This window comes from Salmo salar, chromosome ssa17, assembly GCF_905237065.1.
Source record: "Salmo salar chromosome ssa17, Ssal_v3.1, whole genome shotgun sequence".
NCBI lineage: Eukaryota > Metazoa > Chordata > Actinopteri > Salmoniformes > Salmonidae > Salmo > Salmo salar.
Window position 1 is genome coordinate 85503186 of NC_059458.1, and position 25266 is coordinate 85528451.

Genomic DNA, 25266 nt, shown 5'->3' on the forward strand with positions numbered 1-25266 from the left:
CACCACAGATACAGCAACAATACATTAACCCACCACAGATACAGCAACACTACATTAACCCACCACAGATACAGCCACACTACATTAACCCACCACAGATACAGCAACACTACATTAACCCACCACAGATACAGCAACACTACATTAATCCACCACAGATACAGCCAATCTACAGACAATCTACAGCCACACTACATTAACCCACCACAGATACAGCAACAATACATTAACCCACCACAGATACAGCAACAATACATTAACCCACCACAGATACAGCAACAATACATTAACCCACTACAGATACAGCCACACTACATTAACCCACCACAGATACAGCAACAATACATTAACCCACCACAGATACAGCAACACTATATTAACCCACCACAGATACAGCTACAACAGATTATTCCACCACAGATACAGCCACACTACATTAACCCACCACAGATATAGCCAATCTACATTAACCCACCACAGATACAGCCACACTACATTAATCCACCACAGACACAGCCACACTACATTAATCCACCACAGATACAGCCATTAACCCACCACAGATACAGCAACAAATAACAACCTATACTGCTGTAAGAGCTTGGATCACAGGACTGGATCACAGAGACAGAGGAAGGTGCCCTTAACTGTGAAATACAACTGCATAGCAATGATAACATCACAGGCACAGATCTGTACACTACACACAGTCTGCGTACCAAATGGCACCCTATTCCCTAACAGCCCTATGGGCCTCAGTCTAAAGGAGTGTGGTCTATAGGACATAGGGAGCCGTGTTCCACTTCTTCAACAGCTGTCCGTGAGTTTTAACCCCCACCCCAACTGCCCAACCTCTCTAGCTCTCTGTGGTTGTCAAATGGTACCCTACTGCCTAACATAGACCCCTGTGCGCCCTTGTCAGAAGTAGTGCACTATGTAGGGAATAGGGTGCCATTTGGGATGCATTCAAAAAAATATGTCAAGAGTCCTTTCAGATAACTGAGTATTGCAGCTTGGCAACAGTACAATTTTCCATCTCCGGCAGGCCCTTCCATCTCCGGGCGTTTGATTGGCAGGCTCTTCCATCTCCATCCGTTTCATTGGCAGGCTCTTCCATCTCCATGCGTTTGATTGGCAGGCTCTTCTATCTCCATGCGTTTGATTGGCAGGCTCTTCCATCTCCGGGCGTTTGATTCACAGGCTATTCCATCTTCGGGCGTTTGATTGGCAGGCTCTTCTATCTCTGGGCGTTTGATTGGCAGGCTCTTCTATCTCTGGGCGTTTGATTGGCAGGCCCTTCCATCTCCGAGCGTTTGATTCACAGGCTATTCCATCTTCGGGCGTTTGATTGGCAGGCTCTTCCATCTCTGGGAGTTTTATTGGCAGGCTCTTCCATCTCCGAGCGTTTGATTGGCAGGCTCTTCTATCTCTGGGCGTTTGATTGGCAGGCTCTTCTATCTCTGGGCGTTTTATTGGCAGGCTCTTCCATCTCTGGGCGTTTTATTGGCAGGCTCTTCCATCTCCATGCGTTTGATTGGCAGGCTATTCCATCTCCAAGCGTTTGATTCACAGGCTATTCCATCTCCGGGTGTTTGATTGGCAGGCTCTTCCACCTCCATGCGTTTGATTGGCAGGCCCTTCCATCTCCAAGCGTTTGATTCACAGGCTCTTCCATCTCCGGGTGTTTGATTGGCAGGCTCTTCCACCTCCATGCGTTTGATTGGCAGGCCCTTCCATCTCCAAGCGTTTGATTCACAGGCTCTTCCATCTTCGGGCGTTTGATTGGCAGGCTCTTCCATCTCCGGGCATTTGATTGGCAGGCTCTTCCATCTCCGGGCATTTGATTGGCAGGCTCTTCCATCTCCGGGCATTTGATTGGCAGGCTCTTCCATCTCCGGGCATTTGATTGGCAGGCTCTTCCATCTCCGGGCATTTGATTAGCAGGCTCTTCCATCTCCGGGCATTTGATTGGCAGGCTCTTTCATCTCCAGGCATTTGATTGGCAGGCTCTTCCATCTCCGGGTGTTTGATTGGTAGGCTCTTCCATCTCCGGGCATTTGATTGGCAGGCTCTACCATCTCCGGGCGTTTGATTGGCAGGCTCTTCCATCTCCGGGCATTTGATTGGCAGGCTCTTCCATCTCCGGGCATTTGATTGGCAGGCTCTTCCATCTCCGGGCGTTTGATTGGCAGGCTCTTCCATCTCCGGGCATTTGATTGGCAGGCTCTTCCATCTCCGGGCATTTGATTGGCAGGCTCTTCCATCTCCGGGCGTTTGATTGGCAGGCTCTTCCATCTCCGGGCATTTGATTGGCAGGCTCTTCCATCTCCGGGCGTTTGATTGGCAGGCTCTTCCATCTCCGGGCATTTGATTGGCAGGCTCATTCTTTGGCAGTGAGTTTGTTGTTGTTTTTCTTTCTGCCTTGAGACATTTCAAGTTCTCCCCTCCTGAGGGGGCAATGCATACCATATCTATGGCAACCATCAGTTGCCATGGCACTGTGGGTGTGCTGGGTGTCATTTGTTCCAGAAGTTGACATCTGACTAGTATGAATGTTGTGTTTTTACATTTAAAAGGGTTTTATTGGTATGGTATGAAGTATTGTATATTTGCTCAAAATGTGGTGGAATGTCGTTGGAAGACTATTGCTGCAAAAGTCAGAAACAAGGGGTGATTCGACATAAATGCTCCATGTTCATTGGCTGAAATTAAGAGGTGAATGATATTCCACACACTTACTAATGGTAAAGAGGAGGAGAGACGTGATGCTATCCTGATGACATTATTAACACTCCATACCAGTACCTGCTATCCTGATGAGGTAACATTATTAACACTCCATACCAGTACCTGCTATCCTGATGAGGTAACATTATTAATACTCCATACCAGTACCTGCTATCCTGATGAGGTAACATTATTAATACTCCATACCAGTACCTGCTATCCTGACGAGGTAACATTATTAACACTCCATACCAATACCTGCTATCCTGATGAGGTAACATTATTAACACTCCATACCAATACCTGCTATCCTGACGAGGTAACATTATTAACACTCCATACCAATACCTGCTATCCTGACGAGGTAACATTATTAACACTCCATACCAATACCTGCTATGATTGTGAGGTGTCATTAAAACCACTACTATATAAATTAAATACATGTTATGAAGGTGAGCGAGATAGGAAGTGATGTGAATTATAGAGTTTACCAGATGAATGAAGTGACGATCCATTCAGACCAGCCTTACTGATTCAACTTTCGTAACAACTCCTCTCCTCTCCTCTCCTCTCCTCTCCTCTCCTCTCCTCTCCTCTCCTCTCCTCTCCTCTCCTCTCCTCTCCTCTCCTCTCTCCTCTCCTCTCCTCTCCTCTCCTCTCTCTCCTCTCCTCTCCTCTCCTCTCTTGTCCTATTCTTCTCTTCTCCTGTCCTCTCCAGCCAACCAGGCCTGGTGTGCTGACACGAGCTAGAATAGAGAATACCATCTCCCTACAGTTACACTATTCTTCCTTAACAGCTCAGCCTTGGACAGGTCCCTCTGTCCACTGTGATGATTCTTCCTCAACAGCTCAGCCTTGGACAGGTCCCTCTGTCCACTGTGATGATTCTTCCTCAACAGCTCAGCCTTGGACAGGTTACTCTGTCCACTGTGATTCTTCCTCAACAGCTCAGCCTTGGACAGGTCACTCTGTCCACTGAGATTCTTCCTCAACAGCTCAGCCTTGGACAGGTCACTCTGTCCACTGTGATTCTTCCTCAACAGCTCAGCCTTGGACAGGTCACTCTGTCCACTGTGATTCTTCCTCAACAGCTCAGCCTTGGACAGGTCACTCTGTCCAATGTGATTCTTCCTCAACAGCTCAGCCTTGGACAAGTACCTCTGTCCACTGTGATTCTTCCTCAACAGCTCAGCCTTGGACAAGTACCTCTGTCCACTGTGATTCTTCCTCAATAGCTCAGCCTTGGACAGGTCCCTCTGTCCACTGTGATTCTTCCTCAACAGCTCAGCCTTGGACATGTCCCTCTGTCCACTGTGATTCTTCCTCAACAGCTCAGCCTTGGACATGTCCCTCTGTCCACTGTGATTCTTCCTCAACAGCTCAGCCTTGGACATGTCCCTCTCTCCACTGTGATTCTTCCTCAACAGCTCAGCCTTGGACATGTCCCTCTCTCCACTGTGAACAATGCCAATGTGAATCAATGTGAATCACACACAATGTCAATGTGAATCACACACAATGTGAATTATAGACTACATGGGTCATTGTATTCCTACATTACCATAGCTAGCCTGTTGATACTAGCTAATATTAGCCATTAGAATGAATGGATTAAAGTGAATGTAGCCAGATACATGTTTCCTGTCTATTCCCTGTGGTGCAGTTTTTTAGAGACTATTACTGATACTAACACATTCAGTGTCTTCTAACCTCTTTTGTTGTTGACAACAGAAGTGTGTCCATGTCGCCGTCCCTTCATGTGTAATAGGATCCTTATGGCTGACAGCGGTGCTTTCTACCCTACTGCGGCTGTTCTGTGATTGTCACGGTTAAGCAATCAATCAATCCCACTTATTTATAAAGCCTTTTTTACATCAGCAGATGTCACAAAGTACTTATACAGAAACCCAGCCTAAAACCCCAAACAGCAAGCAATGCAGATGTAGAAGCACGGTGGCTAGGAAAAACTCCCTAGAAAGGCTGGAACCTAGGAAGAAACCTAGAGAGTAACCAGGCTCTGAGGAGTGGCCAGTCCTCTTCTGGCTGTGCCGGGTAGAGATTATAACAGTACATGGCCAAGATGTTCAAACATTCATAGATGACCAGCAGGGTCAAATAATAATCACAGTGGTTGTCGAGGGTTCAACAGGTCAGCACCTCAAGAGTAAATGTCAGTTAGCTTTTCATAGCTGAGCATTCAGAGGTCGAAACAGCAGGTGTGGTAGAGAGGGAGACAGAGATTTGAGAGAGAGGGATAGAGAGGGGGAGAGGGAGAGGGAAAGGGAGAGAGAGAGGGAGAGGGAAAGGGAGAGAGAGGGAAAGGGAGAGAGAGAGGGAAAGGGAGAGAGAGGGAAAGGGAGAGGGAGAGAGAGAGGAAGAGAGAGGGGGAGAGGGAGAGAGAGGGGGAGGGAGAGAGAAAGGGAAAGGGAGAGAGAGAGGGAGATGGAAAGGGAGAGAGAGAGGGAAAGGGAGAGAGAGGGTTGAAAACTCAGGTCTGGGACAATGTACCATGTCCGGTGAACACTTCTCACCTGTGGTCTGTGGTTACAGCCAAACACACTACTGCCAGTCCAGTTCCAATCCTTGCTGGAGCACTGAGACCTGCTGTACACTGTAGTGTTCATAGGTATCCTTTGACGACTTAGGTGCCCTTGGCGGTTTTCTGTTTTGTGGTTGTTTGAAGTTCTTTGTTGAATTGACGTGTTAAGATAATCTAATGGTGTACATCAATTTCACTTTGCATTAATGTAATTTCTTAAGTAGTTCTTACTGCACTGCTGCATGGGCAGTATCTAAGGTAGATCCTAATGAACAAAACTCTCTGTTCTGTCTGTCTGTCTGTCTGTCTGTCTGTCTGTCTGTCTGTCTGTCTGTCTGTCTGTCTGTCTGTCTGTCTGTCTGTCTGTCTGTCTGTCTGTCTGTCTGTCTGTCTGTCTGTCTGTCTGTCTGTCTGTCTGTCTGTCTGTCTGTCTGTCTCTCTCTCTCTCTCTCTTTCTCTCTCTCTCTCTCTCTCTCTCTCTCTCTCTCTCTCTCTCTCTCTCTCTCTCTCTCTCTCTCTCTCTCTCTCTCTCTCTCTCTCTCAGCTGACTGGCTGGGGTGGTGGATACCCTGCTTGTCCCTCACGTAGTCCTGATTGTGGAGAGCTCTGACCAGGGGGGAAGACTTTTAACGTGACACGCTGGACCATGGACAGGAAGTGGAAATGGGTGCTGAGCAGCGGTGCTTTGCTGGTGATATTCCTTGGTCGCATGACCACAGCCTTAGAAGTGCCTCTTGACCGTAAGTACAGCAGGATATGGTGACTGTAGATCACAATATTGAATGGGTACTGTATTATTTTGTTACTGGAATTATTTGTTTTCAGATTTCATGACATTACTGGTTACAAGTTAGTATATAGAGGGTTTGGAAGCATCCAGTCAATTTACCATAGATACAGTAGCTCCCGTCCAGTGACTTGCATCTCAACAACACTGTATGGTGACATGATATGCATGTTGGGACAGATCTCACATGATGATTTAGTTCAACCACAGTGGAGAGGAATCCTCTAGTACTGTCTTGCCACATTGTATGCATCCCAAATGGCACCCTAATCCCTTTATAGTGCACTACTTCTGACCAGAGCCCTATGCACGCTGGTCAAAAGTAGTGCACTACAGTATATAGGGAATAGGCTGTCATTTGGCACTCAGACATTACCCACATTATCTTTATCTGCCTGTTGACTAATACTTAGCTTTCCTCACCTTCCGCAACGTTTTTATGACCATTCATGGGGGACAAAAAGCTAAGGTTCTGGAAGGATGTAAGTGATGGGTCCATGACTCTGACTCTGCTGTGAGATGTGCTGTGGAGTGATGGAGTGTGGAGATCTTACTGTTGTGGGGATTGGAGTGACGTTGCTAAATTTGCATGCAGCTATTTTGGCCCCTGTGTTTACAAACAAGCTTTTTATTGAGGTTTGTGATTTCATGTTTGTTACTGATGTTTGAACCATTTAATTGAATGGGAATACAATTATCATCCATAGGAATAATAAGATGAAGTGATGATATACATGTAGCATGTTCTCTAGTTGTCTAGTAGTCCACTAGACAATGTGCTGTGGTTGATCGCTACAGGAAGTGTTTGCTGCATCTTATCCTGCTGAGTGCATGCTCTTTACTTTTCCTTCCATTTGATTTAATGCTGGCTAACGTGTTGCTAACGTGTTGCTAACGTGTTGCTAACGTGTTGCTAACGTGTTGCGTCTGCTTCTCTCTCTGAGTGAGTGTGTGTGTGTGCATATGTGTGTGTTTGTGAGTGTGTGTGTCTCTCTCTCACTGTGTGTGTGTGTGTGTACATTGTGGAGTGAAGTGTGTATAGATTTACCTCTGTTTAACACTCCTCTTACCCCTCTCCTCCAGTACCACAGCCTCCCACTATAACCCACCAATCACCTAAGGATTTCATCATCGACCCTCGGGAGAACATCCTCATCTACTGTGAGGCCAAAGGGAAGCCGCATCCCAGGTGAGTGGAATGCTGTGTGAATAAATCCCCATGGAGACCATTACCATAGAGACCCATCGTCCATCGCTTTAGTAACACTTGACTGTGACACCTGACTGCGCCTAACTACCTACAGTTAAGTAGAAACTCCCTCTTGAGGGTCTCTACACTCTTAGAAATAAAAGGTGGTATCTTGAATCAAAAAGGGTTATTTGGCTGTCCCCATAGGAGAACCCTTTAAGGTTACAGATACACCATTAGACACACCACCACCTACAGTACTGACCCTCAAGAGGAGGTTTCTAAACCATTAGATACACCACCTACAGTACTGACCCTCAAGAGGAGGTTTCTAAACCATTAGATACATCACCACCTACAGTACTGACCCTCAAGAGGAGGTTTCTAAACCATTAGATACACCACCTACAGTACTGACCCTCAAGAGGAGGTTTCTAAACCATTAGATACACCACCTACAGTACTGACCCTCAAGAGGAGGTTTCTAAACTATTAGATACACCACCTACAGTACTGACCCTCAAGAGGAGGTTTCTAAACCATTAGATACATCACCACCTACAGTACTGACCCTCAAGAGGAGGTTTCTAAACCATTAGATACACCACCTACAGTACTGACCCTCAAGAGGAGGTTTCTAAACCATTAGATACACCACCTACAGTACTGACCCTCAAGAGGAGGTTTCTAAACTATTAGATACATCACCACCTACAGTACTGACCCTCAAGAGGAGGTTTCTAAACCATTAGATACATCACCACCTACAGTACTGACCCTCAAGAGGAGGTTTCTAAACTATTAGATACATCACCACCTACAGTACTGACCCTCAAGAGGAGGTTTCTAAACTATTAGATACACCACCTACAGTACTGACCCTCAAGAGGAGGTTTCTAAACCATTAGATACACCACCTTGTCACGTCCTGACCAGCAGAGGGAGCAATTGGATTAGTTTTGGTCAGGATGTGGCAGGGTTTTGTGTGTTAAGTGTTGTGTTGGTGATTGGACTCCCAATTGAAGGCAGGTGTGTTGAGTTGCCTTTGATTGGGAGTCCTATATAGTAGTGTGTGTTTTTCTTTGGGGTTGTGGGTAGTTGTTCTTGCATTGCGTTTTGTGTGCCTGCAAGACTGTTGCTGTCGTCTATTGTTTTTGTCCGGTGGATGCTTTACTCCTTTTTGAATTAAAATATGAGTATCCACATTCCTGCTGCGCCTTGGTCCATTTCTGAAGACAGCTGTGACACACCTACAGTACTGACCCTCTAGAGGAGGTTTCTAAACCATTAGATACACCACCTACAGTACTGACCCTCAAGAGGAGGTTTCTAAACCATTAGATACACCACCTACAGTACTGACCCTCAAGAGGAGGTTTCTAAACCATTAGATACATCACCACCTACAGTACTGACCCTCAAGAGGAGGTTTCTAAACTATTAGATACACCACCTACAGTACTGACCCTCAAGAGGAGGTTTCTAAACCATTAGAAACACCACCTACAGTACTGACCCTCAAGAGGAGGTTTCTAAACCATTAGATACACACCACCTACAGTACTGACCCTCAAGAGGAGGTTTCTAAACTATTAGATAACACCACCTACAGTACTGACCCTCAAGAGGAGGTTTCTAAACCATTAGATACACCACCTTGTCACGTCCTGACCAGCAGAGGGAGCAATTGGATTAGTTTTGGTCAGGATGTGGCAGGGTTTTGTGTGTTAAGTGTTGTGTTGGTGATTGGACTCCCAATTGAAGGCAGGTGTGTTGAGTTGCCTTTGATTGGGAGTCCTATATAGTAGTGTGTGTTTTTCTTTGGGGTTGTGGGTAGTTGTTCTTGCATTGCGTTTTGTGTGCCTGCAAGACTGTTGCTGTCGTCTATTGTTTTTGTCCGGTGGATGCTTTACTCCTTTTTTGAATTAAAATATGAGTATCCACATTCCCGCTGCGCCTTGGTCCATTTCTGAAGACAGCTGTGACACACCTACAGTACTGACCCTCTAGAGGAGGTTTCTAAACCATTAGATACACCACCTACAGTACTGACCCTCAAGAGGAGGTTTCTAAACTATTAGATACATCACCACCTACAGTACTGACCCTCAAGAGGAGGTTTCTAAACCATTAGATACACCACCTACAGTACTGACCCTCAAGAGGAGGTTTCTAAACTATTAGATACATCACCTACAGTACTGACCCTCAAGAGGAGGTTTCTAAACCATTAGATACACCACCTACAGTACTGACCCTCAAGAGGAGGTTTCTAAACCATTAGATACACCACCTACAGTACTGACCCTCAAGAGGAGGTTTCTAAACTATTAGATACACCACCTAGTACTGACAGTTTACAGTACTGACCCTCAAGAGGAGGTTTCCAAATGAATCACATGATTCCCAATGACTAGTCATTGTTATTCAGCCCTATTCCATGTAGTGTCAATTACATTTTCTACTGTACTGTACTGTACTGTGCTGTACTGTACTGTACTCTACTCTACTCTACTCTACTCTACTCTACTCTACTCTACTCTAGCCTACTTTAACCCCTTATGTTTCATCCAGCTTTTCCTGGACACGGAATGGGACACATTTTGACGTGGAGAAGGACTCTAAGGTGTTGATGAAGCCGAGCTCAGGGACGCTGGTCATAGACATCAGTGGGGAGAAGGCTGAGGCCTACGAGGGGATATACCAGTGTACCGCACGCAACGAGCACGGGACTGCAGTTTCCAACAACATCGTCATCAGACAGTCGAGTAAGAACCGTTATTTCCAACTGTTACTGAGCCTGTCTTTACCCTGAGCCTGTCTTTAACCTGAGCCTGTCTTTAACCTTAGCCTGTCTTTAACCTTAGCCTGTCTTTACCCTGAGCCTGTCTTTACCCTGAGCCTGTCTTTACCCAGAGCCTGTCTTTAACCTTAGCCTGTCTTTAACCTTAGCCTGTCTTTACCCTGAGCCTGTCTTTAACCTGAGCCTGTCTTTAACCTTAGCCTGTCTTTAACCTTAGCCTGTCTTTACCCTGAGCCTGTCTTTACCCTGAGCCTGTCTTTACCAGAGCCTGTCTTTAACCTTAGCCTGTCTTTAACCTTAGCCTGTCTTTAACCTTAGCCTGTCTTTAACCTTAGCCTGTCTTTACCCTGAGCCTGTCTTTAACCTTAGCCTGTTTTTAACCTTAGCCTGTTTTTAACCTTAGCCTGTTTTTAACCTTAGCCTGTCTTTAACCATAGCCTGTTTTTAACCTTAATCTGTCTTTAACCTGAGCCTGTCTTTAACCTTAGCCTGTTTTTAACCTTAGCCAACCTTAGTACAACTCTTTTACCCTGGGATTCCAGCCATAACAAACCTATCCACTTTGTAAACTCTCCCTGAAGGAATGATGAATCTGTATTGAACAAGTATTACAATCAGCAGATATTTTCAATGTCTTTACAGATTATAGTTAACCATTCTGATATTTTAAAGACATAACTCACTGTTGTACATTTTAAACAGGGCCCCTACCTCCCTGTAGAACATTTTAAACAGGGCCCCTACCTCCCTGTAGAACATTTTAAACAGGGCCCCTACCTCCCTGTTGTACATTTTAAACAGGGCCCCTACCTCCCTGTAGAACATTTTAAACAGGGCCCCTACCTCCCTGTAGAACATTTTAAACAGGGCCCCTACCTCCCTGTAGAACATTTTAAACAGGGCCCCTACCTCCCTGTAGAACATTTTAAACAGGGCCCCTACCTCCCCTGTAGAACATTTTAAACAGGGCCCCTACCTCCCTGTAGAACATTTTAAACAGGGCCCCTACCTCCCTGTTGTACATTTTAAACAGGGCCCCTAGCTCCCTGTTGTACATTTTAAACAGGGCCCCTACCTCCCTGTAGAACATTTTAAACAGGGCCCCTACCTCCCTGTTGTACATTTTAAACAGGGCCCCTACCTCCCTGTTGAACATTTTAAACAGGGCCTCTACCTCCCTGTTGTACATTTTAAACAGGGCCCCTACCTCCCTGTTGTACATTTTAAACAGGGCCCCTACCTCCCTGTAGAACATTTTAAACAGGGCCCCTACCTCCCTGTTGTACATTTTAAACAGGGCCCCTACCTCCCTGTAGAACATTTTAAACAGGGCCCCTACCTCCCTGTAGAACATTTTAAACAGGGCCCCTACCTCCCTGTTGAACATTTTAAACAGGGCCCCTACCTCCCTGTTGAACATTTTAAACAGGGCCCCTACCTCCCTGTAGAACATTTTAAACAGGGCCCCTACCTCCCTGTAGAACATTTTAAACAGGGCCCCTACCTCCCTGTTGTACATTTTAAACAGGGCCCCTACCTCCCTGTTGTACATTTTAAACAGGGCCCCTACCTCCCTGTTGAACATTTTAAACAGGGCCCCTACCTCCCTGTTGAACATTTTAAACAGGGCCCCTACCTCCCTGTTGTACATTTAAACAGGGCCCCTAACTCCCTGTTGTACAGGGCCCCTACCTCCCTGTTGAACATTTTAAACAGGGCCCCTAACTCCCTGTTGTACAGGGCCCCTACATCCCTGTTGAACATTTTAAACAGGGCCCCTAACTCCCTGTTGTACAGGGCCCCTACCTCCCTGTTGAACATTTTAAACAGGGCCCCTACCTCCCTGTTGAACATTTTAAACAGGGCCCCTACCTCCAATTTTCCCTGTTGTACATTTTACACAGGGCCCCTACCTCACGGCTGTCTGTATGATGTCTGTTTGTGTGACACAGGGTCCCCCTTGTGGTCGAAGGAGAGGAAAGAGGCAATCATGGTACAGGTGGGAGTGTCTCTGGTGCTGCAGTGTCGACCCCCTGCAGGCCTGCCCCCTCCCATCATCTTCTGGATGGACAACAGTAAGTCTTCAAGGGGTTTCATACATTTCTACATCAGTGTTGTGTGTTGGCTTACATCCAGACAGTATGCTGTAAACTCCAATTCTAGAAGTCATATTGCCGGACTGTGCAATACAATGTGTTCTGAGATTATATAGGGTCTGTTTTTAGTTGTTAGTAAGCATCAATATTTAGTGTAATTGTATACAGTCATCATGTGTAAAATATTTCATGTGCTACATCATCTCTTCCTCTTCTCTCCCCCCCGTAGACTTCCAGCGCCTGCCTCAGAACACGCGTGTGTCCCAGGCGTTAAACGGAGACCTGTACTTCTCTAACGTCCTATTGGACGACACCAGGAACGACTACATCTGTTACGCCCGCTTCCCCCACACACAGACCATCCAGCAGAAACAACCCATCACTGTCAAAGTCCTGGACAGTAAGTGTCCATCCCACTCAGCACAGAGGCTTTTAACCAGTCCCAGTGGGTTCCTAAACCTTAGATGTTTGCTGATCTGTAAGGTGGAAGCTCCACCTCTACACTGTTTATACCTATCGATACCCTTCAGATCTGTAAACAAGGGTTAGGGCCAAGGCGAAGGGAGCAAATTTGGGCAAGACGGTCTTTGTCCTGGGCTGTCCCTGGGTCCTCCCTTCCCTGAGTTGTCTGGTCCTATCTGAGTGTTAGCGGACACCTTGACATTTTGTCATTGTATGTTTACATGTTTCTGTGCATCTTCACATTGCCTTGTTTTGCAATATTTTAATATAGTGACAATCTTCTAGAATATTTTGTAATACTCATCATTGGAATGTGTGAGGGATTTTTTAACTGTCCTTTCATGTTGCTGTTGTTTGATGATATTTGTTTGATGATATCCCTTTCTCTAAACTGAATCTCCCCATGGTTGTTCCCTGTAGATGTCTATGTAGTACTGCATGCTCATGATGTTCTGATTGATTTTTACAGTGGATGCAATCAATGAAACTGTGGCAGCTATGTACAATTATACGAACAATTTATTTGTTGGTGAGTGCTGGTTTACCCCCTTACCCCAAAGTGAACCCAGCCCCATCCCAACTCCTCCTTTTATTCTAACCTACCTGGAATATACCTGACCCACCTGACTCCAACACCTGTAGTATAACCTACCTGGAATATACCTGACCCACCTGACTCCAACACCTGTAGTATAACCTACCTGGAATATACCTGACCCACCTGACTCCAACACCTGTAGTATAACCTACCTGGAATATACCTGACCCACCTGACTCCAACACCTGTAGTATAACCTACCTGGAATATACCTGACCCACCTGACTCCAACACCTGTAGTATAACCTACCTGGCATATACCTGACCCACCTGACTCCAACACCTGTAGTATAACCTACCTGGAATATACCTGACCCACCTGACTCCAACACCTGTAGTATAACCTACCTGGAATATACCTGACCCACCTGACTCCAACACCTGTAGTATAACCTACCTGGAATATATCTGACCCACCTGACTCCAACACCTGTAGTATAACCTACCTGGAATATACCTGACTCCAACACATGTAGTATAACCTACCTGGAATATACCTGACCCACCTGACTCCAACACCTGTAGTATAACCTACCTGGAGTATACCTGACCCACCTGACTCCAACACCTGTAGTATAACCTACCTGGAATATACCTGACCCACCTGACTCCAACACCTGTAGTATAACCTACCTGGAATATACCTGACCCACCTGACTCCAACACCTGTAGTATAACCTACCTGGAATATACCTGACCAACCTGACTCCAACACCTGTAGTATAACCTACCTGGAATATACCTGACCCACCTGACTCCAACACCTGTAGTATAACCTACCTGGAATATACCTGACCAACCTGACTCCAACACCTGTAGTATAACCTACCTGGAGTATACCTGACCCACCTGACTCCAACACCTGTAGTATAACCTACCTGGAATATACCTGACCCACCTGACTCCAACACCTGTAGTATAACCTACCTGGAATATACCTGACCAACCTGACTCCAACACCTGTAGTATAACCTACCTGGAATATACCTGACTCCAACACCTGTAGTATAACCTACCTGGAATATACCTGACCTGATCATCTACTCCCAACCTCATCCAGTGTGACTAAATTAACATTGATAACATAATATAACAAAATAACATCAAACAATGTTAATTACATTCCATAACCAAACCCTCTCCCTTTACCCTGTACTGTGTTAACTTAGCTTACCTTCTCACTTGGAAAACCAAATGCCTAAAAGGTGGATTCATTTGTAGGAAACCCATCAAGAAAAAGCAACCAATCAAATCCATTTTCTTTACTGCAATGGATGTTCCTTTCTTTGGATGGATATTCCTTCCAAACCAATGGTATTCATCTACTAATGTTAACCAATGGGCATTCATCTACTAACGTTAACCATAAGCTTCCCATTAGTTTAGCATTATTCATAGTAAAAAGGATGCTCCTCCTAGTTTAAATTCAACACATAACCCAATAGTTAGATGATGAAATCCAAAGTGAAGCACACAGCATACAGGACTAGTATGATGAAACTCTTGTCTGAGCCGTATACAGTATTTTCTCCCTCTCTCATCTAGATCTTTCCATGTTCTTTTAATGTAAGTCTCTGACCCTGAAAAAGGCATGCATGGAAAGATCATTAAACACAATCTGTGTTCTGTCCATCCAATCAGCGGTTCACGTCAATGTGCTGTATACCACACATTCCCCCCAGCTCTACTCACTCAATCTAGTCTCATTGTAAAATGACTGCAAGAGATTTACCAAGACCTTTCAGTAAGGGCTTGCTTAGGGATAAACATGTCAGAATCATAGCAGCCGTAGCTAGCATGAGGCTAAAATCTGTCATATGATTATATCGAGGAAGGATACTAAGTGAGAGATCCTAGATCCCTTGGTTGTCATGGCAACAGATTGACGACTGGACGGCCTGACTCTCCAGGTGTTGTGTGTCTACTTTAGACCAGTGGTCCTATATAGTGCACTATGGGGAAAAGGGAGCCATTTGGGAAGCAGCCTGTGAAAGGGCCAACGTAGGGCCTGCCTGGCTACAGTTAACTCATTATATATCCACTATCACAGTCCATAACAGCACGGGATATTACTACTATCCTTTAATAGTCTATATGCCGCTGGTGCTGGACTACTGGCTCTACGAACTGAATGGTCACAGCTAGCTACAGACAGTTATAGCCTTTCCACAATTCAGCAACTATATTTACCCACCACCCAGGTCAGTGAAGTACTATTTAGCTTGGCTCAGCTCGGATTGGCTCAGTAGTGTGAACAGGGTATAAGAGGGTGTGGTTCTGGTGGTGAGATGATTGTGTTTCCTGTCCTGTTCTCCAGACAGTCCATCGGGGGAGCGGCGACCCAGCTTCATGGCTCCTCTGGGGCGGAGCAGCACCCAGATGGCCCTGAGGGGAGGGGTTCTGGAGCTAGAGTGTATCGCTGAAGGACTGTAAGTACGCCCACAACACTGCATGAACAAGACTGCTGGGCACAAGGTTTTTACTTCTGTTTTTGCACAAGGGCAGGTTGATTTGTTTAATCTTTGTATGTGACATTCAGCAATACTACTTTGTTGCCTTGTCAAGACAACAACATGTTTGGTATTGCAAAATCAGGCTGGTTACCTAGACAACATTTGACTAGCTGTCTGTCTGTTCTTGGACTGTGGACAATACACAGATATTGGTAAGTGATTTATTTTGTTGATGTTGTTTCTGCTAGCCCGACTCCGGAGGTGTCCTGGTATAAGGAGAGTGGCGATCTTCCTAGCAGCCGGATGTCCTTCCACAACTTCCAGAAGACGTTGAAGATCGCAGATGTGATGGAGGCGGACGCCGGGGACTACCGCTGCACGGCCAAGAACAGCCTAGGTTCCGCCCATCACACCATCAAAGTCAACGTCAAAGGTCTGTGACACAACGAAGAGTTTGGGCTAGGGGGAATTTGTGGAGAAATGTTCCTAACACTAGTACCTTTACAGTGTTACCGTAACAGTAATGTTCCTAACACTAGTACCTTTACAGTGTTACCGTAACAGTAATGTTCCTAACACTAGTACCTTTACAGTGTTACCGTAAGAGTAATGTTCCTAACACTAGTACCTTTACAGTGTTACCGTAACAGTAATGTTCCTAACACTAGTACCTTTACAGTGTTACCGTAACAGTAATGTTCCTAACACTAGTTAGTACCTTTACAGTGTTACCGTAACAGTAATGTTCCTAACACTAGTACCTTTACAGTGTTACCGTAACAGTAATGTTCCTACCACTAGTACCTTTACAGTGTTACCGTAACAGTAATGTTCCTAACACTAGTACCTTTACAGTGTTACCGTAACAGTAATGTTCCTAACACTAGTACCTTTACAGTGTTACCGTAACAGTAATGTTCCTAACACTAGTACCTTTACAGTGTTACCGTAACAGTAATGTTCCTAACACTAGTACCTTTACAGTGTTACCGTAACAGTAATGTTCCTAACACTAGTACCTTTACAGTGTTACCGTAACAGAAATGTTCCTAACACTAGTACCTTTACAGTCTTACCGTAACAGTAATGTTCCTAACACTAGCACCTTTACAGTGTTACCGTAACAGTAATGTTCCTAACACTAGTACCTTTACAGTGTTACCGTAACAGTAATGTTCCTAACACTAGCACCTTTACAGTGTTACCGTAACAGTAATGTTCCTAACACTAGTACCTTTACAGTGTTACCGATTTTAAAAGGGGTATTCTACAGGTCTGTCCCTCTCTCTCTCTTTCTCTGACTATCTTTCACCCCCCCTTCCCCCCCCAGCGGCTCCGTTCTGGATCAGTGCCCCCAGGAACCTGATCCTGGCCCCGAAGGAGACGGGCATCCTTACCTGCAGGGTCAGTGGAGACCCCAAGCCCCAAATCGCCTGGTCCGTCAACGGAGTCCCCGTCGAAGGTGAGTCTAGTACACTTCCACCCCAGACAGAGGCTCAATGGAACGAATCCTAACTGGAGAAATGCACACTGAAGCGTACATTTACATTTTAGTAATTTAGCAAACGCTCTTATCCAGAGAGATTTATAGTCCGTGTGTTTCACTTAAATAGGTAGAACAGCTGCAGAGCTCATATCCTATTGCATAAATCATTCATTGATGTCAATGAGGGATTTGCACAAAATATGGTGCTGCGCGCAAGTAGAGTATCCAATCAAATTAGGATTCATCCCCTATGTGGCCAGAGCACACATCTATATGATGTTATCTCTCAAGTGAGTATGAACATCCAGATGTGCAGGAGGAAGAGTGAGCAGAGGATTGAATGTGTGACATACTGTATATCTAGCCTGTGATCCCTTGATAGACTCTCCAAAGGACATGAGTCGGAAAGTGGAGGACGACACAGTGATTCTGAGCGACGTCCAGACTGGCTCCAGCGCTGTCTACCAGTGCAACGCCTCCAATGAGTTTGGCTACCTGCTGGCTAATGCTTTTGTCAATGTGCTTGGTGAGTTACTGGAAACACAACCATTGAATCTGCCTTTTAGAATCAGAATATTAAGTCAATAAACAAATAAAAACTCTAAACTCTTGAGCTTTACAACTCTTGAACATTGTTTTGGCCAATGAGAGCATTTTGTGTTCGCTGCATCATTCTCATGTCACGTTATGGTATAGTAATCATTATCAATATTATTTGTTTCTGTTTTCAGCCGAAGCACCAAGGGTGCTGACTCCCCCCAACAATGTGTACCAGGTCATCACCAACAATCCTGCCTTCCTGGACTGTGCCTCGTTCGGCTCGCCCATACCAACCATCACATGGTTAGTCCATCTGGCTCTAAGTCTTGCAAGCCAGCCAGCCAGCCAGACTCTAGTCACACAAGCCAGCCAGCCAGACAGACTCTAGTCTCACAAGCCAGTCAGTCAGACTCTAGTCTCACAAGCCAGTCAGTCAGATTCTAGTCTCACAAGCCAGCCAGCCAGACTCTAGTCTCACAAGCCAGCCAGCCAGACAGACTCTAGTCTCACAAGCCAGTCAGTCAGTTTGCCATCTTGCTTATAAAGTAGGTATAGTACGTCTCCAGTGGTTGCCCAGTAGCTTTTCCACAATCTCAATAACCTTTCTCACAAGAGACACCCCTTAGGGATGTTGTAAAGGGCACTCTGTTAACACTACTCTGTTAACACCACTCTGTTAACACCTATCTGTTAACACCTATCTGTTAAATCTGTTAACACCGCTCTGTTAACACCACTCTGTTAACACCACTCTGTTAACACCTATCTGTTAACACCTATCTGTTAACACCTATCTGTTAACACCACTCTGTTAACACCACTCTGTTAACACCACTCTGTTAACACCACTCTGTTAACAACGCTCTGTTAACACCACTCTGTTAACACCACTCTGTTAACACCACTCTGTTAACACCACTCTGTTAACACCACGCTGTTAACACCACTCTGTTAACACCTCTCTGTTAACACCACTCTGTTAACACCACTCTGTTAACACCACTCTGTTAACAACTCTCTGGTAACACCACTCTGTTAACACCACTCTGGTAACACCACTCTGTTAACACCACTCTGTTAACAACGCTCTGTTAACACCACTCTGTTAACACCACTCTGGTAACACCACTCTGGTAACACCACTCTGTTAACACCACTCTGTTAACACCGCTCTGTTAACACCGCTCTGTTAACACCGCTCTGTTAACACCACTCTGTTAACACCACTCTGTTAACACCACTCTGGTAACACCACTCTGTTAACACCTTAATGTTAACACCTCTCTGTTAACTCCACTCTGGTTACTCCACTCTGGTAACACCACTGCACTTCCTAATGGAGTTCACTGAGGCTAGTGTGATTGTGAACAGAGAGCTGCTAAATGAATATCACACAGTGTCCTGTAAAGTCCTACAGTCACAAACTGTTCTACATGATCTTCTCCTAAAGAACTGAGCTGATGAATAACTACATTGATGAAGTCTCACAGGGACCCAGTGTTCTAATGTGTTTCCTCTGCAGGTTTAAGGACAGCCAGACCAGTATCCTGAATAGAGACCCATATGTGATCCATAATAATGGTACCTTAGAGATCAACGTAGCCCAGTCCCTGAACAGTGGCAAGTACACCTGTATAGCCTCCAACAACCTGGGAACCAAGGAGAACCATGTCTACCTGGAGGTCAAAGGTCAGACAAGCCTGCTTATAACCTGATTATAATGATTTATGAATGTAGTTATGGACACTTATAATGCATTATGAATGTATTTATAGATGTTGAAATGCTTTATGGATGTATGTATAAATGTTATAATGCTTTATGGATGTATTTATAGATGTTATAATGCTTTATGAATATAGTTATAGACACTTATAATGCTTTATGGATGCATGTATAGATGTTATAATGCTTTATGAATGTATTTATAGATGTTATAATGCTTTATGAATATAGTTATAGACACAATGCTTTATGGATGTATTTGTAAATGTTATAATGCCTTATGAATATAGTTATAGACACTTATAATGCTTTATGGATGTATTTATAGATGTTATAATCCTTTATGAATGTAGTTATAGATGTTTATGACCATCTATCACCTATGGCTGTGTTGTGCATTATTGTGTATTATGCACATAGCTCATAAGGTGTTATGAATGCGCTTATGGTGCATTATGAATGTAGTTATAGACACTTATAATGCATTATGAATGTAGTTATAGACACTTATAATGCATTATGAATGTAGTTATGGACACTTATAATGCATTATGAATGTAGTTATGGGCACTTATTATGCATTATGAATGTAGTTATAGACACTTATAATGCATTATGAATGTAGTTATAGACACTTATAATGCATTATGAATGTATTTATAGACACTTATAATGCATTATGAATGTAGTTATAAATGTTATAATGCATTATGAATGTAGTTCTAGATGTTATAATGCGTTATTAAGAGGGTATTCATATGAAGTGTAACCATATATGTGTGTATTGTCCTTCAGAGCCGACGAGGATCCTGGCCCAGCCAGAGTACATGGTGGTCCAGAGGAACAGGAAGGCAGTGTTTGAGTGTAAAGTTAAACACGACCCCACCCTGATCCCCACCATGAACTGGCTCAAAGACAACGGAGAGCTGCCTGACGACGAGAGGTACTGTAGACCATCTCCTCTATACACACCTTCTCTCTATAGATATGGGTCTGCTATAGGCCAGTGGTGGTCAACCCTAGTCCAGGAGAGATAACGTCCTCCCTGATTCTGACACACCTCATTCTACTAATCAAACTGCTCCTCAGGCCCTCCTCAGGCCCTCCTCAGGCCCCTGCATTAGGTGTGTTACAGCAGGGCTGGAGCAAAAGCCTGAAAAAATCATGTATTTGTTAAATGTATGATTGGATGAGGAGGTTACTGTAAGCATGATTGTCTGACTGTGTGTGGTGGTGTTATGTTAGGTTCTTGGTGGACACTGACAGTCTGACCATCAACGACGTGACAGAGGAGGACGAGGGAACTTACACCTGTGTCATGAACACCACCCTGGACCAGGACTCAGCTAGCGCCATGCTCACCGTCGTTGGTGGGTTTACCTTTATACTTCACATGATGTTTAGCTAACTTATCTTAGGATATACAACACATTGTATCCTTTCATCGTTCTATCAGCTACCTATATTCTATGTCCTCTAGTTACTCTAATGACCATTTGATATGTTTCATCTCTGTGGTAGACACGCATGTACATGTTCTGAATAGTCTGTTAACATCTTTATTTCAATACTTTGTAGTCTGATCTAATGCTCACAGAGTTGTACTACTACAGTGTAGTTATATTGATGATTGACTATAGTAACACTAGTATTTCATAACCAATACTAGAGTGTTGTAATATTGATGATTGACTATAGTAACACTAGTATTTCATAACCAATACTAGAGTGTTGTAATATTGATGATTGACTATAGTAACACTAGTATTTCATAACCAATACTAGAGTGTTGTAATATTGATGATTGACTATAGTAACACTAGTATTTCATAACCAATACTAGAGTGTTGTAATATTGATGATTGACTATAGTAACAGTAGTATTTCATAACCAATACTAGAGTGTTGTAATACTGATGATTGACTATAGTAACACCAGTATTTCATAACCTTCCTGTTGCTGTGTAGTCCTATTCTTCCTCTCTCTGAGACCAGTGTTTTGTCACTAACCTCTCACTCCTATCTGACTCCTGTCCTTGCTCTCTCAGAGGCTACTCCAACTCCTGCTATTGTCTACGGTAAACAACTCTAGTCCTGTTGGCCATATCATCATCATCATTCCTCATCCACGCCTCTCCCTCAGTCCTGAGTGTGTGAGAGCTGACCTTCACCCTTACTGTAGCAGTCCTGTCCGTTTTGTTAGCATGCTATGGCTCTGTTGTGATGCTACTGCAGTGGCATATTGACGTCCGTGACCAGAGAGAACCAGTCTGTGTGTGTTTGAAGTGTCTGGTGTATCATTAGATTGATTCAGTAGTGTGATGAGTATTATTAGTAATAGTAGTAACTATGTCCATCTGACTATTGTGTTTTGGGTTGGAGTTGGATCCTGCTCATTTTGGACTCACGCTCACTTACTCCGTTTATCAAACAAGGCATGCTGACTCCCACCCCCCAAAGCATCAGGTGACCTTGTTGTTGTAGTGAGTGGTACTGACACTGTGTTTTCCTCTCCAGAGGAACCAGACCCCCCTACAGACCTGGAGCTGACTGACCAGAGAGAGAGGAGCGTCCAGCTCACCTGGATACCTGGGGACGAACACAACAGCCCCACACAGAGTACTGTATTATAATGAACACAACCTTCAACACAGAGTACTGTATTATAATGAACACAACAGCCCTACACAGGGTACTGTATTATAATGAACACAACAGCCCTACACAGAGTACTGTATTATAATGAACACAACGCCTTCAACACAGAGTACTGTATTATAATGAACACAACAGCCCTACACAGAGTACTGTATTATAATGAACACAACAGCCCTACACAGAGTACTGTATTATAATGAACACAACAGCCCTACACAGAGTACTGTATTATAATGAACACAACAGCCCTACACAGAGTACTGTATTATAATGAACACAACAGCCCTACACAGAGTACTGTATTATAATGAACACAACAGCCCTACACAGAGTACTGTATTATAATGAACACAACAGCCCTACACAGAGTACTGTATTATAATGAACGCAACAGCCCCACAGAGTACTGTATTATAATGAACACAACAGCCCCACACAGAGTACTGCATTATAATGAACACAACAGCCCTACACAGAGTACTGTATTATAATGAACACAACAGCCCTACACAGAGTACTGTATTATAATGAACACAACAGCCCCACACAGAGTACTGTATTATAATGAACACAACAGCCCCACACAGAGTACTGTATTATTGTCACGGATTTCGTCGTGGTGTTGAAGGGAGGACCAAAATGCAGCGGGTATGTGGATACTCATCTTTTTATTTAAACTCAGAAACGCATCCACATGGAAAAAACAATAAACAGTACTCACGACTAGACAGTGTAGCAGGCTCAATCAACGCAGTGCTCACAAACAATTACGAACCAACACACAGACAAACACACCCAATTAATATAGGAATCCCAATCAAAGGCAACACCACACACCTGCCTTCAATTGGAAGTCCACCCCAATTAACTATACATAGAACAACCCAACCTAGACAGAACATGCAAAACACAACTCCTTCTGCCAAGCCCTGACCAAAACTTATACACTTACTCCCTCTGCTGGTCAGGACGTGACATTTATAATGAACACAACAACCCTACACAGAGTACTGTATTATAATAAACACAACAGCCCCACACAGAGTACTGTATTATAATGAACACAACAGCCCTACACAGAGTACTGTATTATAATGAACACAACAGCCCTACACAGAGTACTGTATTATAATGAACACAACAGCCCTACACAGAGTACTGCATTATAATGAACACAACAGCCCTACACAGAGTACTGTATTATAATGAACACAACAGCCCTACACAGAGTACTGTATTATAATGAACACAACAGCCCTACACAGAGTACTGTATTATAATGAACACAACAGCCCTACACAGAGTACTGTATTATAATGAACACAACAGCCCTACACAGAGTACTGTATTATAATGAACACAACAGCCCTACACAGAGTACTGTATTATAATGAACACAACAGCCCTACACAGAGTACTGTATTATAATGAACACAACAGCCCTACACAGAGTACTGTATTATAATGAACACAACAGCCCTACACAGAGTACTGTATTATAATGAACACAACAGCCCTACACAGAGTACTGCATTATAATGAACACAACAGCCCTACACAGAGTACTGCATTATAATGAACACAACAGCCCTACACAGAGTACTGTATTATAATGAACACAACAGCCCTACACAGAGTACTGTATTATAATGAACACAACAGCCCTACACAGAGTACTGTATTATAATGAACACAACAGCCCTACACAGAGTACTGTATTATAATGAACACAACAGCCCCACACAGAGTACTGTATTATAATGAACATAACAGCCCCACACAGAGTACTGTATTATAATGAACACAACAGCCCCTACACAGAGTACTGTATTATAATGAACACAACAGCCCTACACAGAGTACTGTATTATAATGAACACAACAGCCCTACACAGAGTACTGTATTATAATGAACACAACAGCCCTACACAGAGTACTGTATTATAATGAACACGACAGGGTCACTACCGACCCAAGATCCAATCCATTTCCCTCCTCCATCTTCTAACCCCTCCTCCATGTTCTAACCCCTCCTCCATGTTCTAACCCCTCCTCCATGTTCTAACCCCTCCTCCATATTCTATCCCCTCCTCCATGTTCTAACCCCTCCTCCATATTCTATCCCCTCCTCCATGTTCTAACCCCTCCTCCATGTTCTAACCCCTCCTCCATGTTCTAACCCCTCCTCCATGTTCTAACCCCTCCTCTATGTTCTAACCCCTCCTCCATGTTCTAACCCCTCCTCCATGTTCTAACCCCTCCTCCATGTTCTAACCCCTCCTCTATATTCTAACCCCTCCTCCATGTTCTAACCCCTCCTCCATGTTCTAACCCCTCCTCCATATTCTATCCCCTCCTCCATGTTCTAACCCCTCCTCTATATTCTAACCCCTCCTCCATGTTCTAACCCCTCCTCTATGTTCTAACCCCTCCTCCATGTTCTAACCCCTCCTCCATGTTCTAACCCCTCCTCCATGTTCTAACCCCTCCTCCATCTTCTAACCCCTCCTCCATGTTCTAACCCCTCCTCCATGTTCTAACCCCTCCTCCATGTTCTAACCCCTCCTCTATATTCTAACCCCTCCTCCATGTTCTAACCCCTCCTCTATGTTCTAACCCCTCCTCCATGTTCTAACCCCTCCTCCATGTTCTAACCCCTCCTCCATGTTCTAACCCCTCCTCCATGTTCTAACCCCTCCTCCATGTTCTAACCCCTCCTCTATATTCTAACCCCTCCTCCATGTTCTAACCCCTCCTCCATGTTCTAACCCCTCCTCCATCTTCTAACCCCTCCTCCATGTTCTAACCCCTCCTCCATGTTCTAACCCCTCCTCCATGTTCTAACCCCTCCTCTATGTTCTAACCCCTCCTCCATGTTCTAACCCCTCCTCTATATTCTAACCCCTCCTCCATGTTCTAACCCCTCCTCCATGTTCTAACCCCTCCTCCATGTTCTAACCCCTCCTCCATGTTCTAACCCCTCCTCCATGTTCTAACCCCTCCTCCATGTTCTAACCCCTCCTCCATGTTCTAACCCCTCCTCCATGTTCTAACCCCTCCTCTATATTCTAACCCCTCCTCCATGTTCTAACCCCTCCTCCATGTTCTAACCCCTCCTCCATGTTCTAACCCCTCCTCCATGCCCCCTCCTCCATGTTCTAACCCCTCCTCCATGTTCTAACCCCTCCTCCATGTTCTAA

General features: G+C 44.5%; 1 protein-coding gene across 18 annotated transcripts in view; it reads left to right on the top strand.

Moving 5' to 3' along the window:
* nrcama (neuronal cell adhesion molecule a) overlaps positions 1–25266 on the top strand; it is a 151556-nt gene that overhangs the window by 109031 nt on the left and 17259 nt on the right. For 8 of the 18 annotated variants that reach the window (XM_045700299.1, XM_045700303.1, XM_045700307.1 and 5 more), the window contains 17 exons: positions 5814–6009; positions 6521–6538; positions 7140–7245; positions 9820–10013; positions 12001–12123; positions 12374–12544; positions 13076–13135; positions 15522–15633; positions 15906–16090; positions 16988–17119; positions 17526–17669; positions 17875–17986; positions 19206–19372; positions 20204–20351; positions 20654–20778; positions 21457–21486; positions 21926–22027. In XM_045700299.1, coding sequence (XP_045556255.1) covers positions 5916–6009; positions 6521–6538; positions 7140–7245; positions 9820–10013; positions 12001–12123; positions 12374–12544; positions 13076–13135; positions 15522–15633; positions 15906–16090; positions 16988–17119; positions 17526–17669; positions 17875–17986; positions 19206–19372; positions 20204–20351; positions 20654–20778; positions 21457–21486; positions 21926–22027 — 2023 coding nt within the window. In that variant the 5' untranslated portion in view covers positions 5814–5915. The remainder of the gene's footprint in view (positions 1–5813; positions 6010–6520; positions 6539–7139; positions 7246–9819; positions 10014–12000; positions 12124–12373; positions 12545–13075; positions 13136–15521; positions 15634–15905; positions 16091–16987; positions 17120–17525; positions 17670–17874; positions 17987–19205; positions 19373–20203; positions 20352–20653; positions 20779–21456; positions 21487–21925; positions 22028–25266) is intronic. The other 10 variants (XM_045700305.1, XM_045700308.1, XM_045700313.1 and 7 more) reach the window with 5 other exon arrangements.